At 43.5% G+C, this 15,504-nt stretch overlaps 1 protein-coding gene across 2 annotated transcripts; it reads right to left on the minus strand.

Moving 5' to 3' along the window:
- Nucleotides 1-279: 279 nt before the first annotated feature.
- On the minus strand, nucleotides 280-15,219 carry Fam98a (family with sequence similarity 98 member A). 2 transcript variants are annotated; one of them, XM_075955234.1, is made up of 8 exons: nucleotides 15,062-15,219; nucleotides 10,608-10,756; nucleotides 7,758-7,892; nucleotides 4,170-4,354; nucleotides 3,111-3,191; nucleotides 2,423-2,539; nucleotides 2,121-2,288; nucleotides 280-2,040 (listed from the first exon to the last, which is right to left on the minus strand). In XM_075955234.1, the coding sequence occupies exons 1-8, from the start codon at nucleotides 15,112-15,114 to the stop codon at nucleotides 1,381-1,383; spliced, it is 1,548 nt and encodes a 515-aa protein (XP_075811349.1). In that variant the 5' UTR covers nucleotides 15,115-15,219; the 3' UTR covers nucleotides 280-1,380. The 2 variants fall into 2 exon arrangements, with proteins under 2 accessions (XP_075811349.1, XP_075811350.1); XM_075955235.1 differs by lacking the exon at nucleotides 4,170-4,354 and having other exon boundaries at nucleotides 15,062-15,190.
- Between the last annotated feature and the right edge of the window lie 285 nt (nucleotides 15,220-15,504).

Genomic DNA, 15,504 nt, shown 5'->3' on the forward strand with positions numbered 1-15,504 from the left:
GAAAGATTAGGGAGGGATATGGACCTATCTTGCCGAAGATGTGTAGCAACAGCGACACCCAGTGGACAGACCGAGTGAAGCTTTCTAGCCATATTATAAGGTAAATTCAGAAATAGCTATTTTTTTTTTCAATTTGTTTGTTTGAACCAGAAAAACAGCTACCTTTTACTTAAGAAAATACTTGTTGGGAACAAAAGTCTTAGGCCATAAGTCTGACACAAATATCCAGAACAATTTGGTGTGAAAAATAGCTAAAATAAAACTCTCCAAACAATGAGAGAATGTACAGATTCTTTATTGCTCACCTCTCACACAAAACATACCTCCAGCCATTTTCTTTCACAGCTTGACAGTGTTTACATGGACAAAAACCCGGCAGCAAGCATGGTGGGATTTCGGTAAAGGATGTGGAGAGCGACTCAGCCAGGCTTTCGTCTTCTGCAGCAATAATAAAGGGCCTCCTGCACAGAGCAGGATTGGATCTGACTTCCGTAGTGCACTTCCATCACAAAAAGGTCTCTTGCCTAAAGCAAACTAACTTGTATTTGCTTGAGCCAGTGGCATTAACTCGTGCATAAAACAGATTTCTGCTTGTTGTTTCTTCTAGCAAATTTCAAGTAAAAACAAGGTTGAAGGAGGAACTCTGTCTCAATGGATGCAAGTCTGTTTGAGTTGCTATACTTCACTAAGTGCCTACAGATACTATAGTTCACAACTTAGTTTGCTTTTGTCATCTTTCTGGATTTTGGCCGTGTTCATGGTTTTTGGAGGAGCATATGGTACAGTATTCCACCAACAGGATAAGGCTACTGAATGTGCTACCTGCAAAAGAGCTCATGTAATAGGAACCAACCCAACAGCTGTCACAAAGCCATGTGACAAAACCTCTTTGAATAAAATGCCAATCAGGGGCAAAGCTACAGTTGGAGAACAGACATCAGAAGATAGTTTACGGAAAACACACACAGGTTGTTAATATGAGGAAGGTTTCCCAGCAGTAAATATAAAAAAAGTCTAGGCAAATCCTCATTTTCAAAACTTGCATATTGAAAACATGAAAACTATTTTATTCAAGTAATTTCTTCAAAAAAGCATGTATGTTCTAACTGGATTAGTCTACTGGTCAATTAACGGCAATTTAAATTGCCTTTAAATCTTGTTTTTCATAGAAAGGAGAGATATGTTTCTTAAATAAACAGTGTTATGTAAACTGTTTAATAATAAAAAGAGAATCGAATGAAGACCGACAAATGGTTGTCCCAACCAGGAGTATGCCTGCCACCTGTGGTCTTACATTCCTTCAAAACGGATGTCAGATTCAGGATTCTGAAACTAAGCTTCTATTACTTGAGCTCTAGCAAAATATAAATTTCTGTAGCCTCAACTAGTATAATGTCTTCCTTGCCCGAATCCAGAGTGACTATACTGATAACCTCCCTGTTGGAAATGCTGCTCAAACTGGCCCCCTTGGTGGTAAGTCTGGCTTCCTCTTCCTCCCCATCCTCCTCCCTGGCCTCCACGCCCACCCCGGCCTCCTCTACCACCTCTTCCCCCACGACCGCCGCCGCGATCCCCATGGTGCCCGCCATCTTGGTATCTATTCTCCTGCTGGTATCCACCACCCTGGTACCCGCTTCCTGTATAGGAAGATGTTTGGAAACCACCATAACCACCACCTTGATAGCCACCGCTATGGCCACCGTGGTAGCCCCCAGGCTGGAAACCTGAATCTCGGTAACCGCCATCCTGGTGGGCACCTCCACTTCCACTCCCTCCATCTGTCCAGCCTCCTTGGTGTTTATTTCCTCTTCCTCCCCCTCGGCCGCCATGGTCATAGCCACCGCGTCCACCTCGCCCTCCTTGTTCATGACCTCCTCGTCCTCCATATGAGGAATGTTCATAACCACCTCTCCCTCCTCCTCGGCCTCCTGCTTGCTGCTGGGGGCCATCTTGTCTTTTTTGCCATGGTGGCATCTCTGGGGGCGGAGGTTCAATTTCATTGGGTCGACCACCTCTGTCAGGCACCCTGCCCATCAAGACCTATGGAATAAGGAAGATATTTTAGACATTTCATTTAACAGACAGACAAATGGGAAAGAAAATCAAAATCCTCTCGTCACCTTGTTGATGGCACAGGCAGTCTTTTCTCTTGTGGACCCGCTGCTCGTCCTCAGAATCTTTGACAAGTCCTGTCTGGCAGCCAAAAGATGAGCAACGGAAATGCTCCCTTTAGGGGCCAAGACTGAGCGCTTCGGCTGGTAAACCTTAGCTAATTTTTCTGTCTGACTCTGTTGAAAAAAGAAATGTTCAAAGACAAGTGTCATTGTTCAGAACGATGCAGGAAACACTGCAACTAAAAAGGTTCAAGATAAAGGTAAGGATAAAGATGTTCCCAAGTTCGAATGCAATTATCTCAGCGTACCTTAGCTCTGTCAGACCAGCCAAAGGACTGCACGGTGACATCCAAACGTTTGATTAGCAGCTTCCTCCGGACTTCGTATTCATTGGCTATGGCTTGGTTAATGGCTTCTATCTTTTCCTGAAGCAAAGTTTAAGAAACCAGTTAGAATTTACACACGAGCTTGATCTTGATCCCCGGCTCCTAAAGCAGAAAAGCATCTGCTGCTTTTACAAGTGACTCCCCAGCATTCGCCATACGCGGTCCTTCCCACTGGCTAATTATGAACAGCTAAGTTTGTCCCGAAATATTAATATATGGAAAGCCAAAAATTCTGTTTAGCTTTCCCATAGTTCACTGCCTTTAGCTGGCTCAGCTCAGTCAGGTTTTGGTTTGGAACTACCTGGCGATTTGAAAAATTTATTTATACCAAACTTCAATTTATTTAATAAATGAATATTTACAAATTATGAGGTAAGTGCTCTGAGTCATACACAAATAACTCTTTCTCCATAATGGAGTCCCCCAAATGGTTTTTAAGGATGTCCAGGTAGCAAATCATGAATCAAAGTATATTTTAAGTCAGGTGTAATCACAGTACTTGGAAGGCTGAGGCAAGGCAACTGCCTTAAGTGTGAGGCCAACCCGGGCTACAAGTGCTGACACAAAAAATGGTCCCTTACGAAGTTGACTCGGGAGGATCGTGACTCACCCAGTGGGCTGGTCCCATCGGCTTCTTCAATAGCGGCTTTCCCACATGATTAGGTGGAACTTTTGCTAATGTTTCCTTTAACTGACACAGAAACAGATGAATGAATAAAAAAAAAAACTACAAGTAATAACGCATCTCCCTCATTTTCCCAATTCCCATCATATCTTGCCATCAGAAGAAGACTCCTGACAGAGGCAAAGGTGGAGGCGGTTTTGAAACATAAATGCAAAGACCCATAAGGTGAGACACTGGCGTCCCACTCCTCCGTGACTAGAGAAGCATGGATCCTTCACTGGACCTGGAGCCGTGCCTGATGCCAGCGGGCACTGGATGAGCAGTAGCTGAATGGTGAATGAACACACAGACTACGAACTACAGATACATGCCGTGCCCCACAGCGCTCACCCCGCGGAGAGTCAGACAGGAAGTAACTTTATATACAACAAATGCCATTTTCTTTTATTTACTCATCCATTTTTTAAAATTAAAATTGCTTGTTCCTAATTATTTACAAATATAAAAAAAATCAGTATTCTGTTGATAGTGTGTGGCATTAAAATGATTCTATTTTCACACACTAAATTAGGTTCATAGCCAGCAAATTGAGTTTGCTAGTTTGAAATATACAGACCCAAAGCAACTGGATTAGAAAAAAGAACTTATTAATGTCCTTTCTGTCCAGTCAGTAGGGGGAAGCATAGTAATAATCATGATAAAAACTATAAAAATTGCCTCAAGTTCCATCATTTTATTAAGGCCTTAAGAATCTTAATTATTTTTACATTATATCTAGCTTACTTCAGCTTTTAAACCAAAGTATTAAGTTTCATTTTTGAAAAAGAAACATGTCAATGTTTAAAAATAACAAAAACAAAAAGCCCACTAAAATATTAATTTCTCTTTAAGGCATTTAGGACTTAAAACCCCAAACTCATTTATTAACATTCCTTATTAATACGTACATTAGGTTCCCATTAAGAGAAATAAACTTAATGCTTCATTTCAAACAAACGTAGGACTATGCCTTTAATACGCTACAATCGGTACTAAAGGTCTTACTTTTTTCTCAATCCCGCTGAAGAATTGGAACATAGTTATATTGGCTGGAGGTTTGGACATTCCTAGAGCAATACATATGCCTTTCAACTCTTGAAAGACCTCACTACCGCCTCCTTCTTGAGCTTTTTTTGGAGGAGCATTCACACAGAGCATTCTGGCAGCTTCTAGTTCTGAGATGAGGTATGCTGAAGTAAACAAAATGAGATTTCAAAATAAGATACTACAGTTAATAGCCGTTAAGTCTGGAGTCACAACTCTATAGACCTAAGGATACGTAACTTTTAAAGCTGCAAGAATGGACAGAACAAGAAATGAAAATCACTTTTACCTGCTAATGACATAACATATACACTGCTTATGTGACTCAGGTATTTATGCACGGTTTACAGGTTCATTAAAATTAGAAAATACTTTGAAACCAGAGACCAAGGTTGATCACACCTAAAGATCTGAACTCTTGAATTCAACCACGCTACCTCCAGAACAGGGGCTGGCATCTGTTAAAAATCTTGCACAAGGAGACAGACAGATGGCCAATTTTCAATAAGTTTTTTTTCACTTTGAGCCACTTCTAAGCATGATGACAAAACCGCCCTGCCCACTCTAGTAATCAGACTGTCTGGAACTGGTCCGAAACCTTTTAATAAAAGTGTGAAGGTACTGGACTTCCTAAAAGTCTTCTCATTTTCCAATAGCCTTTTGTCAACTCCTGGGTGTTCCTTCATCTTTACCCTCCCACCTGCCCTTTCTCTCCACATTCCTTACCTTCTTCCCCCATAACACAATGAAACTTTCAAATCACTTCTGCTTTTCAGTCCTTTGTCATGTGTGTGTGTCTATGTGTGTGCACCCTACAGCACATGTACGGGGTTCAGAGGACGACCTGCAGGAGTTAGTTTTCTTGACTATGTGGGTCAGGGTTTGCACTCCAATGTTTTCTTGACTGTGTGGGTCAGGGTTTGCACTCCAATGGTTTTCTTGACTATGTGGGTCAGGGTTTGCACTCCAATGGTTTTCTTGACTGTGCGGGTCAGGGTTTGCACTCCAATGGTCAGCCTTGGTGGGAAGAGCCTCTACCCTTGGAGCCATCCTTTGGGGCTCTCAAGTCACTTTCTGTCATTAATCCCTGTGAGCTGTTTTAGCCTAGTATAATGAGGGCCACATTTACAGGTAATTCAGCAGAAGGCCTAACTAAATCGTGAATAACATTCCTGTAACTGTTCCTAAGACACTTCCACCTAAACCATAGGATTTCTGAGTATTCAGCAAAGTTGGCGTCTACTCTTTTGAGAGGTGTTTTCTAGATCATTCCATCCCGTCTGAAACACCAAAGTGTGATTGGCTTGAATATCTCACTTGCTATCCCCAGGACAAAAGGCTGAAGTCAAGGGGGTCATGATTTTGGCAAGTCTTTCCCGAGAAGCCACCAATCCTATTCCAAAGTAATAAATGCAGCTAGTTTCTGCAGAGGTCACATCATGTGGCTTTAATAAATCTTGGTAGGTTGCACGGAGCAAGCTGTACTTGGGTGTTGAAACAATGAGAACAGTAAAACTCTGTGGCTATGGAAATAGCTAAAGCTGCTGTAAACAGGTTTTTACCAGGGTCCTGTCACACTGGCTCTCACACGCCAATTGCTGCTTTCCTGCCAAAACACTAGAGCTGGGCAGTTGCCACTAAGGCTCCACAGTCCGCTCAGCCGGGAACATTTATTGTCTGGGCTTTTTAAGGAAGTTTGCCAACCCCTGTTCTAGAAAATCATATATGATTTAACAGTACACTGGTTGTTTAAATTTGGGATGAGCTAGTTCAGTTATTCATGAGATTAACTAATACCATCACATCAACAAACTTTAAAGCAAGTGACATGCTCAGAGCACTAGAAAGGCACTGGAGACACTAGTAAAAAACCATCCAAAAACCAATGGGAACGTCTACTGACAATCCAGTTAAGAATCAAAATATCTTCCCCCTTCATCTATTAGGAATTCAGTCCTGACTTAACTGAAATGTGAGTATAGACTGGGAACCATAAAAGGCCAGTAGACAGCCCAGAGCCCCTACGCTCAGAGACTATATCAAGTCTGCTAGTTCAAATGAAGTTTGTTAATTTTTCTCTTAAAGTAGAATGTGCGAAACAATTCAGGTTAGTGACACTGAGTGCTGGAAGAAAGAAAACCCTAGCATAGGGCAGAAGGGATTCTTGGCAAGATGAGAACAGTTACACAGAGCAGCAATGGCATATGCATGAAGTACTACAGTGAAAGAGGTTGCAGACTAAGAGGCATGTTGAGGGAGGCAGGCTGCAGTGACAAGGAGAAGGAGGGGCCAGGTGAGCACTTGTGAAGGATGTAAAAAGCAAGCGGCCTCTAGCTGCTTCCCTTATCTACCGGAGCACTCTTGATAAGATCTTCAGGTATCAGTTCAGAAAAGTAAACTTAGTAACTATGATCCTGATTCCAAAATGGTACAGTCTCCTTAGGAAGTGGCAAGTAGTTAAAGGCACTTTATAAAGATTTACAGTCAATGTGGCTTTCTTAAGTGTAAGCAGGAAAACGCTGAACTCTGAGTTCTGAGGAAGACTCACAGTGGCTAGCTTCCGATGTCGATAACTTAAGTGACAAGTACGACTGGCCAGGATAAATCATACTACAGAGAAGAATCAGCTGGACTGCCGTGGCTAGGCCAGTCACAACCTGAAGGAGACTGGATGAATGAGTAAAAGCTGGATAAAAACATCAATACCTAAAACAAGTCCCGGCCCTACACGCATACACCCCAGCAACAAATACTGGACAAGGCGATGCTGAGTAACTGCAGAAATTTTAGTGCCTAAGCATAAAAGCTGCAATACATTTTTTCCCTAAAAAGAAGAACAACAACAAAAAACCCATAAACGTTCAAAACTGGGGTGTAAGTATTTTTAAGACACCACAGTACAGCTCCAAAACCAAAAAAACTCCCTGGCTTTTGCTTGTTACAGGACAACCTCGCTGAATTCCAGAAGGTTACCAGAATCTGAGCTATGATCACTGCTGGTGCTTCCTGGGAGTTTATACAAGGCAATACAATGTACGAGTCTACTGCCTGTATTTAGGTTTCATGTCATTTTTAAGAGGCATGGGAGCAAAGAACTTGTCATAAAATGATTCCCCAGAATGATCAGTAGGGAGAGTAACCATTCAAGTGCTGATCCTGTGTGCTTAGAAACAAAACCAAACCCCATTTACCAATCCAGAGAACCATCAGGAAAACCAAACCCTTTGACCTTAGAATCACACAAGCGCTGCTTCTCCCCACTACAGTTGATGACACACTCCACGGTAATCCAGCACCTTCACTGGGCACAGCGGGAGAGGCCCTTCAGCCAGAGGAGCACAAAAGCAGAGGCCAGGAAAGAGGGACAGTTATCAAAACACAGCACCATTGGTGTGCATGCATCCACCAGCTCCTAGGGGGAAATGTACTTTTCTTTTTAAATGGAATGGATTGGAATTCAAGTCACAATGAAACAAACTACAACAAGAATGACCCATACGTTACTCATGGGAAGCAGAGCACAGCTACAGTTAGCAGCCATGAACTTACTGAGCAGGAGGAGGCAGTTCTTCTGAACCAGAAGGCGCTTGGTTACATCCCCAGACGTCAGAGAAGGATACGGGCAGTTCATCTCCCCAAGCAGCCCACTCACCTCAAGCTGGAATTCTTCAGCTTCACTTGGACCTTGGGAAGAGTAAAATAATTGACAGTGTCAATCACAGGGAGAAGTTCCCACTAGGCTTTTCCCGCCTCAGCTCTTCCTGATGCACCCTTCCTCACAGCACTGCAAAACCCTTCTGTGCTGTGCTTGAGGCTAGGTTCCTTACCTGACAATTAAAAATTATTATTTGTTTTGTGTGTATCATGTGTGGGTGGAGCACTCAGGTACAGAGGTCAGAAAGACTCTGCAGAGTTGGGTCTCTTCTTCCATCTTCCTTGTGGGTTGCAGGGACCAAACTCAGGTCATCAGGCTTGTGTGGCAACTGTTCTTCCTGCTGAGCCACATTTCACCGCCCCTGCCTCAGAGTTTTTAACGGTGCCTACTTTATACCCTATCCAGGTTTTCTGCCTGCTTTTAAAGACTCTTCCCAATTGTTCACGCGAGCCTTTCCCAGTACATTCAATCACAACCGTCTATGTACCAATTCCACAAATACCGGCTTTTCAGGGCCACACCTCTCTCATCAATGTCCCAGGAAAGCCTGTCTCATTTCTACTTTTGAGCCTTTACTTAAGTTATAACTGAATGACAGGGTGACCACTCTTTTCTACTAGCAAACCTCTGCCATCCATCACAGCCCAGAGACCCAGGTACTCTTACACTCATTGATTTCTTCCACTTGTGGACCACAGAAGCAAGAGTTTAATTACTATAGCAACCACCAGTTGTTTCCCTTGTATCTAACATTCCCAGTTAACTGAAACTGGAAGGCGGCAAGTGTGACTTACTACTCTGTATTCCAGTAACATGCAAACAAAGTCTGAGTTCAGTGGGTAAGTCAAGGGGTGTGTGGATGTCATCTCCACTGATTTGACTCTTCTATTCAGTATCACACACACAGGTAGAAATTAATAAGTGTTGGAGTCATTTTTAAGACCTAAGTCCATTTTCTCACCACGTTTATCAAACTGTGACTTGTCAACTCTACGGCTCCACAGATCTCAATTAGACGTAGCAACGGGAGACAAGGCAGAAGAGAGGAGAAACACCAGTGCTTCATCAGCTGCGATCAAATCACCCAGAGTTCTGCAGGCTCTTTTACAGACAGGTGGGGTGGGGTGGTGAAGAAGCATTGTGCTAAGGTGCCCCTCCCTCTACACAGGCAGGGTAACCACACTGTCTTATCTGTTTAAACGTTGGCTTCTATACGATCCCAGTTAAAGACAGTATCCGATCCAGAATTTTCAAAGGTTTCTAGAATTTCTGATTCAGTAAGTGACAGAATGCCAAAGTGGCTAAAAACACTGGTTCCTCAACTTCTCCTGGATTGAATCCTGGCTATGTGAGTGACCCGGGGCAATGTATTTAATTTCTTCGTGCTTTGTCATGGACTGTCTAAGAGTAATAGAATCTAACGCACAGAACTGCCCCAGATCTAAATGAGTCAACCTGTGCATACTGCTTCGAAATCAAGGAATAAATAAAATGTCTGCTATCATTATTATGACACTGGATTTTATTAATTGAATTGGTCAGACCTGGGCTAGAATGTGGTCCAGTGGTCCAGTTCCTGGTCTGAGGTACTGGGTTAGAACCCCCTCTTCCTCCCTCCCTCTCTTACTCTCTTCTACCCCTGATGAGGTCCTACCTCCAACATACACATACACACTCTCTCTCTTCCTCTCTTCCTTTTTCTCTTCACCCATTGCTAGAACTGAATATAATCAACCTGCACAAATTAAATATACTAACAAGCCAGGTGAGTAATCCCAGCACATAGGAGGCTGATGTAAAATTTCCTAAAACCAGCCTGAGCAAGAGGCATGCCTGAGTCTCAGCAAGAAACGGTGTCTCCAAAGTACCAAGAAACAAAGCACACACACACACAAGCAAGAGTGAGCACTTCAAAATGGGATTATGTGGGGATACATTGTCCCCGGAGTACACTAACAGGCAGATGTTCTCATTTGTTACCCATTAGAGCTTTACCTATGGCACGAAGGAGCAGAAGGTGGAGTGTCAGGTTCCAAGCTCATTCAGAGTCAACGAACAGTGGTAAATGTCAAGAAAACTGGAAAATATGAGCGCACTCAATCCCATAATCTGGGGGTGCTGCACCTGGTTGCAATGTACCTAATGATGGGTTCCAATGCCATGAAAGCAGCCTAATGGAGTCTCCCCATTCTTCCCAAGCACAGTGGAATTAAAACGCACGTTTTACATACTGTACACGGTTTTGGAATCTGGCAGTCCTAAAAGAAGTACATTCCAAATCCTATTGGCCACCAACCCAAGAGCTCACAATTCATGTTTCACAGAATACAGACAATGCAGCCCATGTCGATAACCCAGCACTCTGCAGGTTGAGGCAGAAAGATCATGAGAAAGGCCAGTCTGTGCTGTGCTATATAGTGAGCCCCATTAAAACAAAACAATGAATGCACATATATTTCATATTTGTACTCTCTATTTTCTGTTTGAGTAAAAGGGTCTTTTCAGCCTCTGCCCATGTTTTATCCAGTGGCCTTGCAGTTAGAGTTACTTAATCCCGGAAAACAACATCAAAAAGCACTGTGTGTGTGTGAGTGTGTGTGTATGCTGTGTATGTATGTGCTGGGGAGCACAGGGCCTGGCATGCTTCCTTATGGGTATAAAACACTTTAAATTCTAGCTTTGATATTAATAATAAAGTTCAGAATTATTATTTAAATTATGTTTTAAAGTGAAGGTTTACTCACTGTTAGTTGCTTGCACATTTTCTTCTAGTTTACAGAGTACTCTTAATTCGGAGACCAGCCAAGCACAGAGTTTGGTAAACTCGGGAGAAGTGGCTCCAGCAGACACTGCCTGTGACAGCGCACCATCGTCCAACAATGGGCCCTTGTAACTGGGGAATAAGAAACTACATGTGAGCAGACAATCAACATGCCCCGTTCGTTATCTTGCAGGTAAAATCTGTCTACTGTTTACGTAAAACAGAAATAATTTAATAAAGTATGAATACCAGCCCCTAAAGTTGCAAAAGGTATTTTAAAAAGCACTGTAATATGTCATTAGAAAAATAAAGCCCAGAAAAAAATCACAAGAGTAAGTTAAGGTTGCTCTTCCAGAGGACAGGGGTTCAATTCTCAGTGCCCAGAAGGCAGGCCACAACTGTTTGAAACTGCAGTTCCAGGGGTCCCATCCCTCTTTTGGCCTCTGTGGGTACATGGCACACAAATGGTACAGAAACATGAAGCCAAATAGTCATACCACACACACTTAAAAAAAAAAACCTTTAACAAAAATTTTAAATAAAGAAAAAGAAGTCAAGCACCTTCACCTGGAGGCCATAATGAGAGCCACAAAGTAGCATTCTTTCCAAAAAAACAAAACAAATCAAAACAACACAACAAAGAAACCAAACCAAAACAGCAGTCCAATGGTGCCTTCAAGCCTTCAAAACTGGGAATGCAGCTCAGTTGGGAGAGCGCTTGCCTAGCACAGCCCAACCCTGGTTCAACCCCAACACTTTATAAACTGGGCATGGTAGCGTGTGCTTGCAATCTTCGTAATAGAGGTAGAGGTGTGAGGGTCAAAAACTCAAGGTCAGTCTAGGGTCTGCAGAGACCAACAAAATAAAGCCCTCAACAGAGAAACACAATTATCGGTAGATATTTAATGAATGTAATCCCGTATTAGTGAATAACATCAACACACTCACTGCAAGCTCTTCTGCAGGGTTTACCTTCTTACTAGGCCTAAATGAACTAAGTAGTAAATTCCAGTTAAGTAGTAGGTACTTGTACAACAATCATGTCAGAACCAAAACTTATATTCTCTAGAAATTGTTTCCAAAAATCAATTAGATCTTATTTTTGGTGATTTGCTTTAGGAACCTGTCCAAGAATATCAACTACTCAGGAAAGTGAAGCAGGAAAATCAAGGGTTCAAAGCCAGCCTGTGTAACTTAGCAAGCTCTCAACAATCAATCAATCAAGTAATCTTAAAGTATATATTGTTGGGCGGTGAGATGGCTCAGCGGGTTTGGGTGCTTACTACCAAGGCTTGAAGACCTGAGTTCAATTCCGGAACCCACGAGGCACAAGGACGGAATCGACCGCAAACCTGCCTCTGCCTTCCACAAGCACAGCATGCCCATGCACACAAGTAAACCTAATTTTTTCCCTGTTTTGTAAAGACAGCGTCTCTATGTAGTCCTGCTGTCCTGGCACTTGCTATGGAGACCAAGCTGGCCTCAAACTCACAGAAATCTGCCAGTCTCTTCCTCCCAGGGAAAAAGATGTGTGCTGCCATGCCCATCATAAAAGAAATTAACATAGTTTAAGATTATACTCTTTTAAGTGAAATACTGAATAAAAATAATGTCATCAAAATGTACATTAAATATGCTTAACATGGTATTTAGAGGTATGGTAGAGAAATTATATGCTGAGACGCCTTTAAAATATGCTTACATATGAAATGGGTTACAATAAAGTCTAGTCTTCTATACACAAAAAAGAAATTATACATCATCCTGCAACTAGATTAAAAGAAGTAGGGGAGCTGGAGAGATGGCTCAACAGCTAAGGGCACTTGCTGCTCTTACAGATGCCTGGGTTCAGCTCCCAGCACCCACACTGGGCAGCTAACAACTTCATATAATCCAGTTCTTGGGCATCTGGCTCTTGCTTTTGGCCTCCTCAGGTATCAGGTATGCACATGGCATACATTGACATGCACATATATACATATAAAAACAAAAACCAAACATGTCTTTATAAAAAAAATCATAGTAGAGACACTTAAAAGCCCAGGCCTAGCTAGAAATGCCTTCTTGTGTTCAAGATTCACTCAACAGTAAACTACCAAGTTCCTACTGTGTGCCACACCAGAGATAAGGGATAGTATTCAATTGCGATTCCTACTATGTGCCACACTAGAGATAAGGGATAATATTCAACTGCGATTCCTACTGTGTGCCACACTAGAGATAAGGGATAGTATTCAACTGCAATTCCTACTGTGTGCCACACTAGAGATAAAAAATAGTAGTCAACTGCAATTCCTACTGTGTGCCACACTAGAGATAGGGAGAGTATTCAACTGCGATTCCTACTGTGTGCCACACTAGAGATAAAGGATAGTAGTCAACTGTAATTTGGAGTGAGTTTCTTAAAAATATATATATATATTATTATTATTTGGCTTAATATTTGAATGCAACCAAACTAAGTTACATTTTTGTTTTTGATTTTTTTTTTTTTTTTTTTTGAGACAGGGTTTCTCAGTTATAGAGCCTGTCCTGGAACTCGCTCTTGTAGACCAGGCTGGCCTCGAACTCACAGCGATCCACCTGTCTCTGCCTCCTGAGTGCTAGGATTAAAGGCGTGCGCCACCACTACCCGGCTAAATTATAATTTTTTTAAGCTTTCAGAAAAATCCCATGGGTTATATTACAATTTGACTCAACTATTTATTTGAGGGCAACTGTTGCAGGAATCATTAGTTATAGTAAGCCAGATAAGAAAAGACACCATTGGGATAAAAGAACGGTAATAGGAAGCAATTTCATCCATGGCTGCCGGTCAACTGACCTTACCCATACAGAATGTCCCCATCTTCTTGATCTACTCCTTCAACACTAACCATAAGTATCAATGAGTTCTAGAACTTCATTTCTTTTCAAGTGAAGAGAACCTTCTAAGAGCTGTCATGGGACCCTCCCACATGAACTTATACCGAGTAAGCCCCGCACTGGCACACAGCAAGTGTCCCTCAAAGAACGTTTACATCAGTGAGCAAAACACTGTTAGACACCCATTTAAAAGCAGAATAGGACTTACTTAGGGCCCAATGCAGGAACTAAGCTGCCTAATGTCGGAGTCACTTACAAAGTGGTTTTAAAGAAATGACAATGGTGATCTCATTTTAACAAAGAAAGAAACTATGCTTTCTTTCTGAACAATACCTACTAGGACACCAAGTTATTAAATGGGTTGACTTTAAGATACCGCAAGGTGTTCTTTCTTTTTGTTTTTTCGAGACAGGTTTTTTTTTTTTTTTTCTGTAGCGTTGGAGCCTACCCTGGAACTAGCTCTAGTTGACCAGGGTGGCCTTGAACTCTGAGATCAGCGTCAGCCTCCCGAGTGCTGGGATTAAAGGCAGGCACCACAGCCCGGCTTCAAGGTGTCCTTTCTTAAAAAAGGTTTCTCTTAAGACTTTTCAGTCACCAAAAGCCGAAAGTTAATCTCTGATAAAAATTATAGTTAAAAAATACAACTATCAGCAGGGTATGAGGGGTCACACCTTTAATCTTAGCTCTCAGGGCACAGAGGCTGATGGATCTCTGTGAGCCATCTACATAACCAGGGTTATAGTGCAACCCTGTCTCAAAAACAGCAACAACAAAAACCTAGCTAAATCTGTGCTCATTTCCCCCCTGAAGTGTTTACCCACAGGCAAATACTTAATCGTACATATTTTCTTTCTTGAATCACTTTTAGACCAAGAAATTCTAAGCTCTCAAATTTGTGTACCTTGATCTGGGTGACCCAAGGAGATACAAGATGAAAAATAAATGTGTTGATTTCTTGGTGGGTGAAATGACCCCTTGGAATCCCGGAGTTGAATCAGGCTGTGCTAGGGTCGGGAGTCACTGTCTGTGATCCCTAAGGCAGATGGTGAAAGGTTAGGTGCACAGCTGGGCGGGCTAGAGAAACTGCTGCATCGCCCAGACGTGCGCCTTTGCAAGCCTAGGTGCATGCAGAGATGACTGAGCAAACATTTTTTTTTGAGAGAAGTAGGGTGGGGGTTGAAGCTCAAGACGGGAGTAGAAAATCTTGAGGACAAACAGGCAAGCAGAGACAACTTTGGCAAACCAAAAAGTGGGGGTAGGGTGGGAGGACGGGAGGCATGAAGAGCTCGGGGAGTGGGGGTGGTGAGAACCGGAGCCCAGACAACGACACGCACGGCTGACACACGCCGCGGGGAGCCGGGCTGAAGGGAGCGTCGGGCGGGACGTGGGGCGACCGACCCAAGTCGGCAGGGCAGGCGTGGACGTGGCACCGGGGTCCCAGGGCCAGCGGGAAGCTACAGCGGGAGTCGGGGTGCGGCGTGGAGAGGCAGGTGGCTCCGACCGGGGCGCCCAAGGAGTTCCCGGGGTTCCAGCAGAGTGAACTTGGAGAAACTCATGTCCCCGCGGTCTTACCCTAGATCTTCCAACGACTCCAAGATGTCAGTCTCCATGAGGTCACACTCCATGCTACTGTGGTATTCAAATTTCCGAGTCGTCAGGCTGCCCTCTCGCCGGCAACGCGTACACTCGCGCCTGCGCTCTTTCCCCGGAACTTCCAAGTCGACAGCTGGCGCCTCAGTCTCTGCACTGCGCATGTTCCGAGCGTGCGCAAGCAGTTTAGTCCCACCCATTGCCCCACCTCCCCCGCTGAAAATGGCCGCGAACGCACATGCGTACTATAAAATAGTGACGCTGGCTGCCCTTAGAAGGGCAGGCAGACAGGCGGCGTGGCAGCTGGGCTCCCGGACCCAGCCAGGGGGCGCGGAGCTCTTGGAATGCGCATGTGCACAACTTGGGGCGAGGTGGACAGGCGCGGGAGGCGCTCAGGGAGGTCGTGCCGGGCTTCTAGGGCGTGA

The sequence above is a fragment of the Microtus pennsylvanicus genome, chromosome 21 (assembly GCF_037038515.1).
Source record: "Microtus pennsylvanicus isolate mMicPen1 chromosome 21, mMicPen1.hap1, whole genome shotgun sequence".
NCBI classification, from domain to species: Eukaryota; Metazoa; Chordata; class Mammalia; order Rodentia; family Cricetidae; genus Microtus; species Microtus pennsylvanicus.